This window comes from Ricinus communis, chromosome 10 (assembly GCF_019578655.1).
Source record: "Ricinus communis isolate WT05 ecotype wild-type chromosome 10, ASM1957865v1, whole genome shotgun sequence".
Lineage (NCBI taxonomy): Eukaryota > Viridiplantae > Streptophyta > Magnoliopsida > Malpighiales > Euphorbiaceae > Ricinus > Ricinus communis.
Window position 1 is genome coordinate 8,159,932 of NC_063265.1, and position 16,648 is coordinate 8,176,579.

At 33.4% G+C, this 16,648-nt stretch overlaps 1 protein-coding gene across 2 annotated transcripts; it reads right to left on the minus strand.

Annotated features, from left to right (window-relative positions):
• Positions 1-122: 122 nt before the first annotated feature.
• LOC8283069 (protein TOPLESS-RELATED PROTEIN 2) lies at positions 123-12,369 on the minus strand. 2 transcript variants are annotated; one of them, XM_015719700.3, is made up of 25 exons: positions 11,364-12,369; positions 10,786-10,965; positions 10,473-10,586; positions 10,227-10,385; positions 9,862-10,045; positions 9,655-9,781; positions 9,463-9,572; positions 9,198-9,336; positions 8,985-9,094; positions 8,712-8,784; positions 8,543-8,616; positions 8,366-8,461; positions 8,181-8,276; positions 7,885-8,012; positions 6,569-6,803; positions 6,314-6,481; positions 5,589-5,696; positions 5,365-5,511; positions 4,479-4,589; positions 4,215-4,397; positions 3,988-4,116; positions 2,819-2,914; positions 1,213-1,398; positions 785-957; positions 123-646 (listed from the first exon to the last, which is right to left on the minus strand). In XM_015719700.3, exons 1-25 carry the CDS (start codon positions 11,441-11,443, stop codon positions 436-438), a joined length of 3,417 nt encoding a protein of 1,138 aa, XP_015575186.1. In that variant the 5' UTR covers positions 11,444-12,369; the 3' UTR covers positions 123-435. The 2 variants fall into 2 exon arrangements, with proteins under 2 accessions (XP_015575186.1, XP_002520011.1); XM_002519965.4 differs by having other exon boundaries at positions 8,712-8,781; positions 11,364-12,368.
• Positions 12,370-16,648: the final 4,279 nt, after the last annotated feature.

Consider the following 16,648-nt stretch of genomic DNA (forward strand, 5'->3'; position numbering starts at 1 on the left):
CTCAGCATCTTAGTCAAGTATAATGCGGAGAGCTCACAGCAGTACGCACTACAACCTCAGAATTGCTCTATCATATGCCAGAAGGAAGCCAAATGGAAGGAATAAATTAATGAAGTAATATATAGCTTTCAAAGGAGTCATTCATTAAAGGAAAACATGTATATTTACGTACAGTAAACCTCTTGCAGTGCCTCCAATGCGATGCAACATTAGCCTCTATTTTTGCAGCAAATTAGAAACCAACAAAATTATACAATTTCCTCCTAGTACGTTCAAAGGAGCAGAATGGCCCCAGCAAGAGAGTGAGAGAGAGATTTACAATGAATATGAATCAACAGGCCATTATATAATTGATCAGGGCAAAAAGTGAGGATCAGTAAAACAAAGGTAAATGCACAATTTTCTGGTCGTATAATCCGCCTATCTATGCCAGCATCACCTAGAAGGATGCTCTGATTGTTGACCACTTAGAGAAGGATTTGATGAATTAGAAGGGTGCGACCCGTTATCTTGAGAGGATGGCCCACCCCACTTAAGCTCCACATCAGATGGTTCAACTACATGTACGGCACCATCGCTCATGCCTAGGGCAATCTGATTGGGCTCAGATGGGTGAGCTGCTATTACCAAAGGATATGCATTGTTGCTGCAACAAAAAGGTATCATCAAAAATGGTAAGTTTCTAATATCTTAATGCATCATGATCTAAATACTAGAATGCATACATCAAATTAGAATAGAAAATAAAATTCTGAGCCTCCTCCCAACAAGATTTTTAGCTTACCCCGCAACAGAGGAAGGTATGTAAGCCGAAGGTGCTATCCGACACCTGACCCTCAAGCTATCTGCGTCAAAAACTCCAACCGCACCATCACAGAACCCAGTATAAACCAGTAAACCATCACTCGAATAAATTGCACTTGCAATAGGAGCTGTGAGAGTGTCCTTTGGATACCACTGCAAGATGATAGATTGACTAACATAAACAAACAAATAAATTAACAACAATCTGCAAACTGTTGAAAACCTCATGTGAAACAAAATCAATTAACTAAGACCTGTAATCTTCCAATATAAAAAGCAAACAATTTTATTCAGTAAAAACAAACAATAAAGTTCACATTTTGCCATATTGATATGCATGATACTCAGTGACAATGTGAAATCTAAAGGCAAGTGTTGCAGGACACATTTTCATGCTGGAGAACTTACTGAGCGCAAGCATTCGAGTTTGCTGTCATAGATGGCAATTTGACTTTCATGAACAACCAATAAATGTGTTTGGTCGTTGTGGAATTGGACTTTAGTTTCACCCGCCAACGGGGATTGACGACCTGGTGGTGCTTGTATAAACCTTGACTTCTTTTTCTCCCATCCATCAATGCTCCACACACATAACTATAATTCAATTCATCAATGCACCCATCAATATTTTGCCACCATAAACAAGAACAGAAAAAAGGACTACAATCAAAGATTAGCAACTACACTACAGATAGTGCCTTAAAATCCAAGATTATCCAGTAACTGTGACAGGCCGCATTTCAGTTTGCACTGCATGCCTGACATATACAGCTCATATACCTCCAGGACCAGTATCTCAATAAATTGCAAAGTCACATCACTCAATAAATTGCATGGTTCAAGCAGGACCAACAAACATCAATGACAGCCATCTCATGGCAATATAATCGTATATCTTGAGGAGAAGCAATGAAGGTATTAAGAATTATCCTGCAATATCTTTACCTCACTGTTCAACCAAGAAAAAAGATCAAATTCAAACAAAAAATAGTGTTATAAAGACAATTGCAGAGTGGAACAGCAGATTTAACAGATTCTATGCAAATAAGTAAAAATTGAATAAGGATTTATTATACTGTACAAGCTAAGATGCATAAGTGAACTAAGCTTTGGATAATAAAGCTCTCATGATGAGTTGCATCGACTCTGAAATCATTTCTTCAGCTCCTTCAACTGACACTTTGAGGTTGGAAAAAGCACTTTAAAATAAGAAATTTGATTTTTCAAAACTGCTTTGGGAGAGAAGCAAGTAAATTGATCTTTTATTGCAAAAGCAGGTTCAAAAAAGCAGTTTATTAAAAAAAATGTAAGAAAAACAATTTATAAAATCAAATAAATTCTAAACATGCTTTTTAGACACCGAACAGAAATCCCCAAACAGGCCCTAAATCATCTTTTAATGAAACAGCCCAAATCAATAACTCATCCAATATTTGACAACTATCAACCCATAACTAAAATAACCTACTTGTTTTATAATTGCAGTAGAAGTTAGTCAATAATAAGAGTACGTATCTTCATCTCCTTGCAGCTTCTTATAGAAGTTAATATGAATATTCAAGATTTTTAAACAGATACAACCTGACCCTCTTCTGGTAAATTGCAAACTTATATTTGGCATTTGAAAGAGCATGGCAATTTCAATAATATTTCAAACAAGAAAACTGAAAATTCCATCTTTTGACAGACAGGGATATAAAATGGCAAATGTGAGCATTTGCTCCATGCCTAGTGACATACTAAGCAAGAAATCAAAGTGATCCATTAAGTTCCATAATGACGGAGACAGCAGGCATAAATTAGTGCAAGAAGCAGACTCAAAGAAGAAAGAAAATTACAGATACTACAAATATTAATTTCTTAATACGATGGAGTGGACCAAGTTCCTTTACTCATAAGACCGTGTCAGTTTCCTGCTTTAGCAGAAGCTTCCGTAGACACTCTCCTGAGGATAACATCAAATAACTCCAGCACAATATGCTATTATATAAACTTTGATTTATCATTCACTGACCTGCGCATCAGCCCCTGAAGACACCAGTACGTTTAAACTTTGGGAAAATGCAAGTCCTGTTATTCGATTTTGGTGACCCTTCAGTTTTGTTTTGACCTGCAGAGCACAAACAAAATCCAAGTTCAAGTTTGCTTCTGATATATACACCGCAACCAAAAGCTTGGGAGCACTAAAGGTTTAAAAAATGCAACGATTTCAACAGCATGAGAATCATTATTTTCTACAGAATAACGAGAATTTACTTTCCTCTCTTTAAATAATGGAGATTTTGTTCACTGCAGTAAAAACTTTTTATAGTCATACTCTTGGGACAGAGGCGTGGTCACTAAAATTCTTATTTTGACATAATTATTCTCATTGTCAAAGTGGTATAAAGATAAAGTATGCACTATTTTAATATAATTAATTGATAGCGTATGTCAAAAATCAATCATATGCATTGAGAAAAAAATAGACATTATTTCAAAAAACTGTTACGTTGAGATTAGAAAAGAGAAGACAATTTTAAAAATATTTTAGCTTCAATAAGGAGATTTTTTCATACTAGCAAGTTACTATATACACGCAAGTTCAAAGATGTGGAAACTCAATAGAATAAATCATCACACACACACACATATATATATATATATATATATAACAAAATATACATATAATTATTACTATGTGGAGGCAAATTTTCTTAAGACAATAGCTAAAAGATTGTAACTTGGTAAAATGTGGAGTTCATTTTTATTTATAACTGTCTCAAGTTGGATAATGAATTTATGATTATATAGAGATTATTCCTACACATAGAGTATAACTATAGAGAGATTCTACTATATTAATATGAGTGATAAGAAACATTTCAACCACATGCAAAGATAAAATCTCAAACAACAGACAGAATATCTGCAATTTTTTTCACACCAAGCGAATAAAAGTTTCTTTACTACAAGGAATATGTTGATGTCCATTAATTTTATCTCAGAAACTGGTTTTTGAAGAACCCGATTGCTTAGGCTAATGGAACTACTAACTGCGCAGCATCAAATTTACCAACAAGACTATTACTATTATAAACAATCATACGTAAACAAAAGCTACTAGAAACTGAGAGGCATTCAAGTGATTAATAAAAATACATGCGTACACATGCACATGAAAAAAATAGAAAGATGCCGCACCTCATCAACTCTGACATTATAAATTTGCACTGAAGAATCCTCCATGCCAATGGCAATAATATTATTATCCTGAGGATGAAATGCTAAAAATGTCGCAGCAGGAGGCGGGGACATAAATGTTGTCATGACCTAAGAAGTAGTAGCAGTTCAGGTAATACCAAAAATTATTAGCATAATGGAAACTACAGATTTCAAATGATTAAACATTTATAAGTTGCAAAACTGACCTTGAACGTCATCATGTTGAATAAAGATACCTTCCCACCAGATGCAGACATAACATAAGAATCATTTTTGGATAAAGCTATGCATGCAGCAGATTCTTCAGCAGGTTTACTATCACTTATGTCATTAGTCATAAGAGTTCCACTAGGAGGCTGCCACAGCTGTGGTGCAACATATGCAGTGGCCTACAATATGTGATGTGGAATATGAGAAACACAAACAACCACTAGAATAGAGATCTGTACATTAAAAGACTTGCTCCAGACCTTTCCAGATGGATTTCTTTCACTGCGCTGCCATTTCCAAAGTTTGTGCACAGCATTGGAGGCAAGGGCCAAGAGAGCTAGGCCAGAGTTGGTATAAATCAGCCGTACAACCTAAAATCCCAGACTTGTTATTCTCAATTCTACAACACATAGAATGAACATGTATATATATATATATATATATATATATATATATCGAACACCTATGTGCAAACACACAAACAGATTGATTGCAAATGTTTGGAAGGCTACAACACATTATATACAACAAGATGAGCAGGGGGCAAGATAGAGCTGTGCATGCTGGATGTCCTAGGTGAAAAATCAACATCCACCAACATTAAGAACTTAAAGACACTACAATTTGCCTCATAGCATAGACCTGAGCAACTGACTTTCAAGACTGATGAATTACTAGTTAAGTATTTTATACTTGCTTTAAATTCTACCAAGAAATGCATAAGCACATTTGAGATGCACGTGGACTATACAATTGTTAGGGACATATCAACAACACCATGCTCTCTTCTTACCTTTCTTAACAGTTTCATGCCTATTGTTATATGTATGTTGTTAATATAAACACTGACATGCATATGCACATGCAACAATTTTGCAACCAATAGTTTGGATATCAAAAGAAATGGATTCCAATAACCAGGAAAAGAAATGTAAAATTCTAATTTGATGTCTAACTAAATAAAGAGGAAACATTTACAAAAGGGTTACCATTAAAAATCAAGACACCTCAAAAATAATTCACTACAACCAACAAAGTTATACTGGGAAAAAGAAAAGGGTCATCAGATGCAAAAACTTTTCTTCTCAGATTGGAACAATGTTGAAACATGGAATTAATTACAAAATATATCGCTGAACGACCTACCTTGCCAGTTGCTATGGAATCAGGCAAACGCAGAGCTTTTAAATGAGATTGATCAACAATATCAGGAATTTTCCAGCTCTTTATCTTGTCTAATTCATCTGAAATCCGCGGCTTAACATCAACAAGCCTACTGCTGTCCATCGTACCCTGCAACGTTAACCACTATAAGCTTAAGACAACAGTCAGCAGTAGTACCAACAGCAAGAAGAATGGAGAAAGCTTACAAGACTACTAATGGCCACAGCAGGTGGCATTCTATCTACGCGTTCCAGTGCAGTAGCAAGGCCAGAAGAAACATTTGCCACAGGCCCTAGTGCATTAACAATCAGCGGCTGCAATGAAGTTCAAAAATGCAACATAAAAACCCAATAGCAAAAAAGAAAATGTATTTGCAAGGAAATTATGGCATGTCAAATCATAGAAGAATAGAAGTCAAGAATAAATTTGATTAGTTATCAGAAAATCCCATTTAATATTGCAGATAGTTATATCTTCAAAGGGTCAGACAGACAAGAAAGAATTTGATAAAAGATACTTCATGAAATGTGATCTGAGTCTCATAGGAGGCAAGAATAATGGGATTTCATGAAAGATGAAAATTTCTATCAATCGGATGAGACTATAGAATTTATTAACTGTATTCAACAATGTTTTAGTGTGTCGTATTTGTGAATGCTGTGAGAGAGATGTTATGTGAAACACTTCAAAAAATTATCGACAATATGTTGTTTTATACAAAGCCAAGACAAATAAGAGACCACATTAATGCCAGTGTCAGAGAAGGACTAAGGTGTCTTTGTCTGTACACAAGTTTCTTTTATATTGCGTCTTAACACAGGTTCAGCTTCCATGTACACAGATCAGGGGCTCTGCTTTATTTCTTTCGCTAGAGACATGACATCATTCAGAAAGATAAATCAATGCATAAGAAACCCAAGCACAAAACTACCTTAGAGTTGATGGGTTCAGATGGGCTTCTGTTTTTATCAATAGCCCTGCTCTCCAGCATTCTTATCAGGCGCAGTCCATCGCTGTTAGCTAAAATTTTGATACCATTATCACTAGTTGTGACTGCCAGCAATGAACCTTCCTTGTTGAATCGTAGTCTTGGACTTGCCTGCAACAAAAAATATACTCAAATGAAAAACTGCAAAAGCTTACACCTAAGTATTATACACCAACAAGAAGGCAGAGCAGTACTAACAGGCAAGCCCCCATCTGCATCAACTGCTGTTAACATGTTGGTATTATCCATATCCCAAAACTTAATCTGAAACTCATCACCCGCAGCTAAGAAGCGGCTCCTTGTTGTGTCAAACTGAACAACACCTGAAGATCGCTTCCGGAAACCAGAATACGTCCGTTTGATAGTTCCTTCACTTTCATTCCACTCAACTAGATGAGATTCACCTTCTTTACTTGTTCCACACGAGAAAAGCCTACAGAGATGGTATAGTACTCTTATGCATGGAAATATTGCAGTGATATAAAACAACTCAAACAGAAAGTACAAGATAGGGGTTCATGCATTGTTTTAGAAATGGTAGTACATAAGCTTTCAAGTCAATTTAGGTCCTCACCTATGGATGAAAAGATGGAAGCAAGAACTCTCTCTCTCTCTCTCTCTCTCTCTCTCTCTCTCTCTCTCTCTCTCTCTCTCTCTGTGGACACGGACACAATATGATACGGATACTCAATCTAATAATTTTTAAGAGTTCCGGACACGAGACGCACACACATATGTACATATATTCACATATACATATATGCATATTTAATATAAAACATATAATTATTCAGATTTAAACGATATAACAAAAGAAATAATATATGTCACATAAATAGAGTTTAATTCATTTTTAATAATATCCTTTATATATATATTTGAAACAATATTTTATACGTGTCGTACTTTTTTATGATTTTATCAAAAATTAATTATATTTACAAATATAATAGGCTAATTAGATTAAACGAATTAAATATTAGGGCTAATTGTCAAATTGCATGTAAATTTAGGGGGGGTTAAATTGCTATTAAGTCTAATTTGTGAAATTTCAAACTTGCTTCGTTGTGTCCCAAAAGTGGCCAAACCATGTCCCAAATGTGCCCTAGCCATGAAAACAAGAATAATAAAAAAACTTGGACGCATACAGACACATGTCAAGCACATATCAGAGTAAGTGTCTGACATGGACACTTCACCCTTTTAGAAGTGCCAGTGCTTCATAGCACATACCTAAGGATAGCCATGCCCTCAATTAAATGCTTAAAAAATGTCCAAAATACAACCCACCATTTCCAATGGCCAATAAATTAACAGTTACAGCAGGGAATAAGATAAACTGTATTATAGATGTTACCAAATAAAACCATGATCATCAACAAGGAAACCATGATTTTATACAGCAAATGCCATGGAATATAATAAGAATTATTATGATGATTAGGCAACCATAATATACACAAATGATAAATTAAAAAGCAAAGGAGGATAAGGAAACCATTTCCAAGTCTTACCTACTGCCATCTGCGCTATATGCCATCATGGTACACCAAAGTCCAGGAGCATCATAATCTACTCTAGATCCCAAAGAATCATATAGCCAAGCTTTAATCTTCCCATCAATTGCAGTAGAAAATATGAACTGCAATCGTAGAAAAAGTAGAGTAGAATTAAATAGTAATTCATAACTTGGGAGCTTCCAGCTATTCCTAAATTCATGAAGATACATGACACTAGCCACAATTCAGACAAGGCCAAACAAAGAGTAGTAAATCCTTGATCACCAGCCTCATAAAACAAAATCATATACCTGGATATTTTCTTTGTAATGAGGGCAGACAGAATACACAGGAGCTTCATGACCTTCAAATGTATACTGTCTTCGTCCAGCTACAGCATCCCAAACCTGTAAAGTAGCAGATTTTATCATGTGGACACCAAATCTTTCCTTCTCTTGTGCACAAACTGATTGAGCATACTGCATACAGTCAATACCTTAATCATCTTGTCATCACCACATGTCACAATACACAGTTGCTTGTTGGGATGAGCAAATGCAATGTCATTAACACCACCAACATGGGCATCAATCTATACAATGAAGCAGGCAGTTAATTACACATAAGCTATTACTATAGCACATGATATAATAATTAGGGATGCTACATTCACCTCCAAATGCTGTCTCAGTTCGCCAGTTGGATTGTAAGCATAAAGCTGCACAATATGTTTTGAAAATGCAACCCCTAGAAGAAGCATAATTCAATTAGGAGTACAACAGTTTATAAAATCATAAAATTCCAAATCAGAACTGGGAACAAATGACCATTCATATACATACCGAGCATAAGTCCATCTGGCCCCCAGACACATCGATTCACTGATATTGCAGCATCATTCAACAATGCCGCCTGCTAACAATGGAACAAATTAACAATCAAAATCATTTTGAGAGAACAGAAGAAACACCAACCCAAGCCCCCAAAAAGTCCCCCGGTGATGCTACCAAAGGCCAAAGATTCAAATCTGCTAAACAGATTGGGAGTTTATAGGTGTCATCTTCAACAAAACGCAGAAAAAGGCTAAAAATAAGCACAATTGAAATAAACAATACCTGCAGTGGCATTGAAGCAGCTGAAAGATCCCACACTTTGAAAGGTTTATGTGCCAACCTTTCTCGAGAACCAACTTCCCACAGGCTAATGTCACCAACATTTGTCCCAACTGCAAACATAATCAGATTTTTCTTTTGTTACATAAAAATTACTATTAAGATAAGTTTTTCATAGCTTTCTCTGAAGTGTTATTGAGTATATCAAGGATCAACCTAGCAGTATGGTTTGCTGCTGTGGATGGAAGTCCATGCTCATAACATTAGAACCTTGACTAAGGGACCGCATAACAGTTTTAGGAAGGTCATCTGGTGAATAGACATTTGGAGTATGTGCTACACCAGAAAAGGACACCTAAAACAAAATACCAAAGAACAATTAAAGCAACCAAGAATTGTTAGAGAACCAATATTCGTAATATCCACTGCCAAAAATAAGAAATCAGCTGGGATGGAACAGAACTATCTTGTACATCCAGACCTCATCAGATTGGCCAGTGCGCATCCGTTTCATCAAGTGCTCTGAATCAGCTGATTGATAATCAATCCCAGTCATACCTGTGGGCGTTCTTGGGTGCTTTAAGAAGGCAGCTGTGCAAATCCAGAAATGATTTCAACGAACACATAAAACTAGGAAAGAAGTATAAATGGCATAAACTACAAAGAAATTCACCTGCACTGGAAGGCTGCACAAGACCAGGGGGTCCTGCTGCCACAGCAGGATGAGGCAAAGAAGGATTATTGCTTGACATCCACCCAGCAATAGCACCAGGAGATGGGGAAACAACCGGCTGAAATGGCTGCATGGGAGGAGATATAGAGGTATTGAATTCAAAGTTTACAACTGTGACGTAAGAAAATACAAATGCAAAATACTTACACCATGAGCACCAATAGGAGGAAATGCACCAGCCTTAGGAATTGGTCCTACAATGGGACTATTTGTGGGAGGCGGGGGCCGAGCTCCATTAGCAGTGGATGGAGAGCACGAATGATCTGTGAAGAGTGTTTTAATATCAGGATTTGGACGAGGATTCTTGCAAAGCTGATGCTGCCAATTTAGACTGCAAATTTAAAGAGAAAAATGAGCCTTTGAAAAGCATCTTTCTGAGGGCTAGCTGAGAACAGCTTCAAGATTTTAATTTCAACAGTAACTTAAATAGAAAGAAAAAACAATCAGAAAGTTATGCGTGAAACATGTATCTGCTTTCACAAGAAGCTTATAGAAAAATATTAAGGAATAACCTTTGGTTTATTAAAGTTCTTAGTCGCGAACTTTTGAAAGCTGGAAACGTAAGCTTGTCTCGAAAGAGTGGATTTGCCTCGATTAGCTTTTTAAGCTCCACAAGCATGATGTTTCGAGCCGATTTTGTATCTCCATATTTCGAAAGCTGCTCATTTTGCCTGATCAAAGTAAAGCGAAAATTTCAATAGAAAAATACCAAATTTCCTCAGACCATTACAGCTACTATTACAAAAGAAGGAACATACCTAAAATTATCAAGAGTAAGCAATTGAGTTATCTCCTTGAAGAGTTCCTCATTGAAGGAAGCAAAAACCTTAAGATCTTTGCAAAGAATCTCAACAGCCTTCGCCCGATCCTGTCTGATGACAGGAACCAGAAGACAAACATAATTAAAACACAAATGACACAGACCAAGTTCTTAAATGCTAATGACACATATCAGCATTTCTTCATTGGTATTCTAATAAAATTACAGCATCAAATGCCACTATTCACAAAATGACCCTCAACAGATGGAAGAACGTCAGTAATATGCAGACGCCTTATTTTCAAACTCACCTATCAAGAGCTTCTAAATATTTTTGCTTCCTGATTTCAAAGAAAATCTTCATGGAGTAACGATTATCTTCAACCTTTGTAAACCCACACAAATAACGCTCGACCTCATCCCATTCACCAGCTTGAACTTGATCCTCAAAATGCTTCATATTGAAGAAAAAGCCAGACTCTTGCTCTAACCTTAAAGTACAGTAAATGGTAACAGAGAGAATATCAAAATCAAAGAATCAGCTATCTATCTGAGTCAATTCTTTATGCTCCATATGGAAGCTGAGAGAACTTGGAAGCTAGAACCAAAACTATAGTTCCATGAATTGATATGATGTGACTTCTTATCCAACTTTAAATAGCAAAAATCCAATTTCAGCTTTCAAAATTAAGTAATTTTTCATTTAAGTATAATCAAGAAAGCAAACCCTATGCCAATTAAGTATAATACAAAATTAACCAACGTCACAAACTCTTGCATTAATCTCAAAAATGTCAGCATTTAATTTCTTTTAGTCTCGCCTAGTTTTCTCAGCATCCAAGGAGAACCATGGAATTGATAGAAACAACAGAAGGCAAGATAAACTTACTTATGAACAGTTTCTTTGAATTTCTCCTCGTCCAAAAACTGTAATATCAGAAACACCAATTCCCTACTTAACGAAGACATCGTCCCCGGTACCCCTAAACGCTCCAGTGCAACAGTTCGATATTGAAGCTAAGGCACAAACCTGAGTCTCAAGTCACCAACAGAAAATTCCCTTGAAAGCCTCTTCAAGTCCCAAATACTCCCCAATTTGATGAACAATACAGTACCCAGAAACTATATCTTAAATCACTTCTGCTAATTAAAAAATTACTTCCAATCAAACATCAAACACCAAATACAGATACGTACTTCAACATCAAGGAAGCTAATTTCTTTGCCAAAACAACAGACACCGAATTCATCAAAAAGCCAAAAAAGTGCAGAGATTTAAAAGTTCCCAATTTAAAATAACAGCATCACCTCTAACTGCAGCAAGCTCACTTCATATAAGCCTCCCAGAATTCCTAACCCTAATTCTTAGCAAAAGAAAAGAGGGTAAAATATGCAAGAAAACATGAGTCCCTATAAAGCAGATTACAGAGGAGGTTGATTTCACAATAAATCACCATAAAAATGTGAACTTTAGTTGCATTTGTTTCTCTAGTGAAGCTAAAAATAACAAGGCCTTACTGGTTACCAAAGCACATAGCAGCAAAAATGAAGCATTTCTTTAGGGTTAGGGTTTTCGTTTTTTTTTTTAGGGCTCTTTGCAGCTACACTTGGCAACAAACAACCCTCACTTTCTTCTTTCTTTTTTCTCTTTCTCTCTCTAGGACTTGATGATATACTTTTCTTTTCTTTTGTTTTTCTTATTTTAGTGCTTTCTCTCTCTATATCTTTCTTTATATATGTATACTTTTTCTCTCTCTAAGACTTAGACAAAGGTTTGTGTTATGTCCTGTATGCCTACTACAACTACTGGACTTTTCTCTCTCTATTGTACCTATAAATGTCTATCTCCCTGTTGTTGGAAATAAATATTCATCTTATATTAACCCTCTCTCTCTTCTATAAACTTTGAGCTTTCATTTTCTTTCTCTCTCTTTCTCTTTCTCTATAATGATTCTTTTTCCCAATAGATAGATAAAATGGACTTTCATTCAGCATCACACCGAAACACATGAAGTATGGCCCTAAGTCAAGTGGGTAAAATATAAAAATAGCTTCTATATGGCTATAAACAAATTTTAATTTCACTTTCAATTCAAACCAATTATAAATTATTAAAAAATATTTATGTGTAATATTTATATATTTTTTAAAGATATATATTACTTTTTATTTTATTTTACTGTATTATTATTTTATTTCATCAATATATTTATTATGTTATGTTTTATTTTATTGTATTATTATTTTATTTCATTAATATTATTTAAATAATATGGTAAGATATTAATATATTTTATTTTTAATTGTTAATATTTAATTTTATAATTAAAAAAATTAGTACTCAAATTTTTATTAAATTATAATTTCTATATAGGTATAATTTTTATTTAGTCCCCAAGTGTATGAGTATAATAAAATTTTACTATATTTTAGACCGTAGAATTACCATACATAAAATCATCTTCAATGGTTTTATTTTTTTTTTTTAAACAACATTATTTTATAATAAAAATATTTCTAAAAACTTAAATATAAAAGTACAAAATTCAATTTAAATTCAATAAACTATTTATATTTTATTAATTATTTACTTTTATTTTCAAAAGCATTCATGGTTTTAATTCTTTTCTTAACTTTTAACTTTTATTAATAAAGAAAACTTAAAATTACTAATTAATAAAGTGAAATTAAAAATTATAGTGTATTTACTAAATTAAAAATAAAAAATGAAATTTGGCTCTCCGAATGCAAAAAAAATAAATTAATTATTTGTTGTATATTTAACGAATAAAAAGTTCGTTAAAGTCTTATTTAATGAGATAATTATTTAAATAGAAAAAATTAACTGAAAATAATGCATATTTTTAATTTACATGCAAATTAAAAGATGTAAAAGTATAAATTAATTATGTTTGATAATTGTCTATGCTAATGACTGAAAAGTATATTTGACAGTTCCTTACTAAACTAAGAATTAAAGAAGAAAGTAGACTATAATTTGGGAAAAAACATAAAAAAAAAGACTTATCTTTTTGGAATGAGAAAATTTCAAAAAGGACTTTTCCTGGTAATTCAAGTATTTGTAAAACGACCGATGGTCAAAGGTAGTCCTGAGTGGATTGAAATTATAATTGAGTGGACGCTTAATCAAACCCTATTCACTCACAGTTACATGCTGGTTTATAAACCCAAATCACTGACTAATTCTACCTCAAAGTTTGACCTGAGCTGATTCTAGTTTTAACTTAGTTTATGGCTAGTTTTACTTAAAAACATGGCTAAAGAAAACTGAACTAATTATAACATATTCAATCATCACTTATGCTTGTACTTTTAATTAGAGCACATTTTCTTCAAAGCTTATCTTGTCATCTTTTGCCAAACAGCCCATTGATTATTTCTCTCCATGTTAAACTCCCAATGTAGATTGTACATTAGAGCTTACAAAGAAATAATTCCTTCTACAGTTCACATAAGAGGTATACAAAGAAATAGTGCTTATAATAAGGAGATAAATATTGTTATGCTCTAATTATTCTTAATAACACTATCTTGTTGACGTTGTCACCAATGCAAAGAGTTGTCCTTAAATATCCCAACATCAAGTTTTATCTTAATCCTGTCTTGCAATTAAGGTTTCCAAGACTAATTTAGACGGAGCTTCACTCCTTGTGGACGAGTTATCTCTTAGTTGGTGCTAATCCAGATGATATTCATGAATTTTTGATACTAGGTTACGATTGCACAATTCATACCATAATGACATATTTAGAAGACAATTATTTGGCACTTGTTATAAAAACTAGAGAATGAACACCGTGAAGTTTATAGCTTTACACTAATGTATATAAAGTAAGGATGTTAAAACATATTGAAGTTACGATTTGTGCTGTGTTAACCTGCTCATATGATACAATTAGAGTCAACATGAACATTATTCATTTATAAATCGTGTAAAAGTGATATAGAAATATAAAAGAGCTATATGAATACAATATATGTGACTTGTCTTAACTGGATCTTGTATAGGTCACGAAGTTTGATAACAACCCACTTAAATCGTATTACATTTATAACTTAATAATTATTGTATTCTTTCTCAAACCAATCAAAACAATGTCCCATATCATAAAATTAAATCATGATCAAAATACAAATCCATCAATAGAGATTATATGTCATTCAAAGTTTCAAGCAAGCACCAACAAACAAAAAGATGAACATTTTACTTTTAGACTTTTTTTCTGCTACAATATCCTTTTTACTTCTTCAAGTTGCCTTGATAGCTTCTTTTAAAACTAGATTAATTTCTTTTCTTTTTATGGATTGGAATCGGAACCAGTAGTTTTGATTCTAATATAAAAGGGGACTGATTTTCGCTTGTTTCGAGCTAATTTAAGTTCAATTCAGATTTTGATCGATTCTTATCTAGTTCTGATCAATTCAATTCCATCCAAACTGTTTTGTGGCCAAGCTTATTACCGATTATTTTTAGCGTTTGTCTTATTAATCTAATTCGAGAGTGAAGAGCTCTCTCATCCAAACCTAAGAAGGCAACACAAATAAATTCAATTCCTCTAAAGGAGTATTTACTATGTATCCCTTTGTAAATATTAATTAATTTTGAAATAGACGATGATCTTAATTTCATCGAGAATATTCTTCATACCAACTTCATATTGCGAACAAAATATGAACATTTCAAGTTAAACATCTTTCCACTCCAAGTTCCTTTCTACTTCTTGAGGATGCCTTGAGAGCTTCTCTTAAAATCCTAAGACTAAAAGTCCTAGATCCAGACATTGTGTATCAAGAACGAAAAAAAAATGCGGATGCGGATATAGTCAAATGGTGAAATAATACTTCCCATAAAAATATATTATTACGTTATTTTATAGAGGATCTTCGAGCATGGCTCCATAATACTAGGTTATTGATAGTTAAGGTTTTCTAGTTTGCACAATTATTGATCAATTAGTAAAAGTATATAGTGTTTGAGTTCGATAAGTGGTTGATATTGAGTGTAAGAGGGTGTTTCTCTTTTTTTTTTTCTTTCTTATAGAGGCTTATGGAAATTGTCAGTTGAAATTTTGTATCGGTGTTAAGAAAGTAGTAATGACAAGAAGCAAATGAATACTTGATTCTAGTTTACTCACTATTACTCAATAGAATATTCACTAGGCAAATTTTCAAAGCCAAGGGAGGATTTCATGCTCAAGTTTTCATGTGAAATTATATACTATCCAATCATATTTCAACATATGACGTTTATATTGAATAATTTTTAATCGTTATTATTATGTATCGATCAATATTATCATATATCGTTTAATAAATAATACCATATATTATAATATTATTAAGTCTATAAAAATGTCAAGATATGGAGAAATTAGACCTTTTATTTTTCATACGTTTCAATAAATGAATGCCATTCTTTTTTTTTCGTGTACGAATTTCTAAAAATAAATAAAGTAATAAGCATTTCCGTTATATTTTAGATGTGTCTAAGATTGTTGTTGTGCGTTAAAGAAATAGATTTACAATTCCTTTAAGATATTAAATCTCTTATAGACTATTTTTTAAAATATAATTTTAGAAAATACATTAATTTATCTATTTTCTTAAACTAATTTTCAAAAACTTAAATAAATAAAATATTCCTCCAACCTAACCTCAATGCAAAACAATCCCAATGTCAAATGGTGCATACTCACTTGATTGAGAAAAAAACAAAGCACAAAATGAACCATCATTGTACCATTGGTATTTAATGTGTTGCATTGTCATGTTCAAATTTATTAACATTCTCGAAAGTTTGTCACATTGTTACATTTATAATATTGCACCTTCTTATTCAACAAATTAACTTCATTCAGATGGTACAATAATGATAATAACCCTTAAATTATAATCATACATTCATTCTTCCAATCTTAAAAAAGACTCATTTTATTCTCAAAAAGAAAAAAGTTAATGTATGTTCCCTCTAATTCTTTTTTGAAGTATGTAAATTTCATTACTTAAAATACATTAAATACTTTAATTTGGTATTTTAATCTAGTGGTTAGATTAATTTGGTACACTATTATTATTTGCATTCTCTTTCATGGGGCCCAACAGAAAAGAGACAAGTGAGGGAGTGTGTCATCATCTGAGTCATATGTTCTGTTG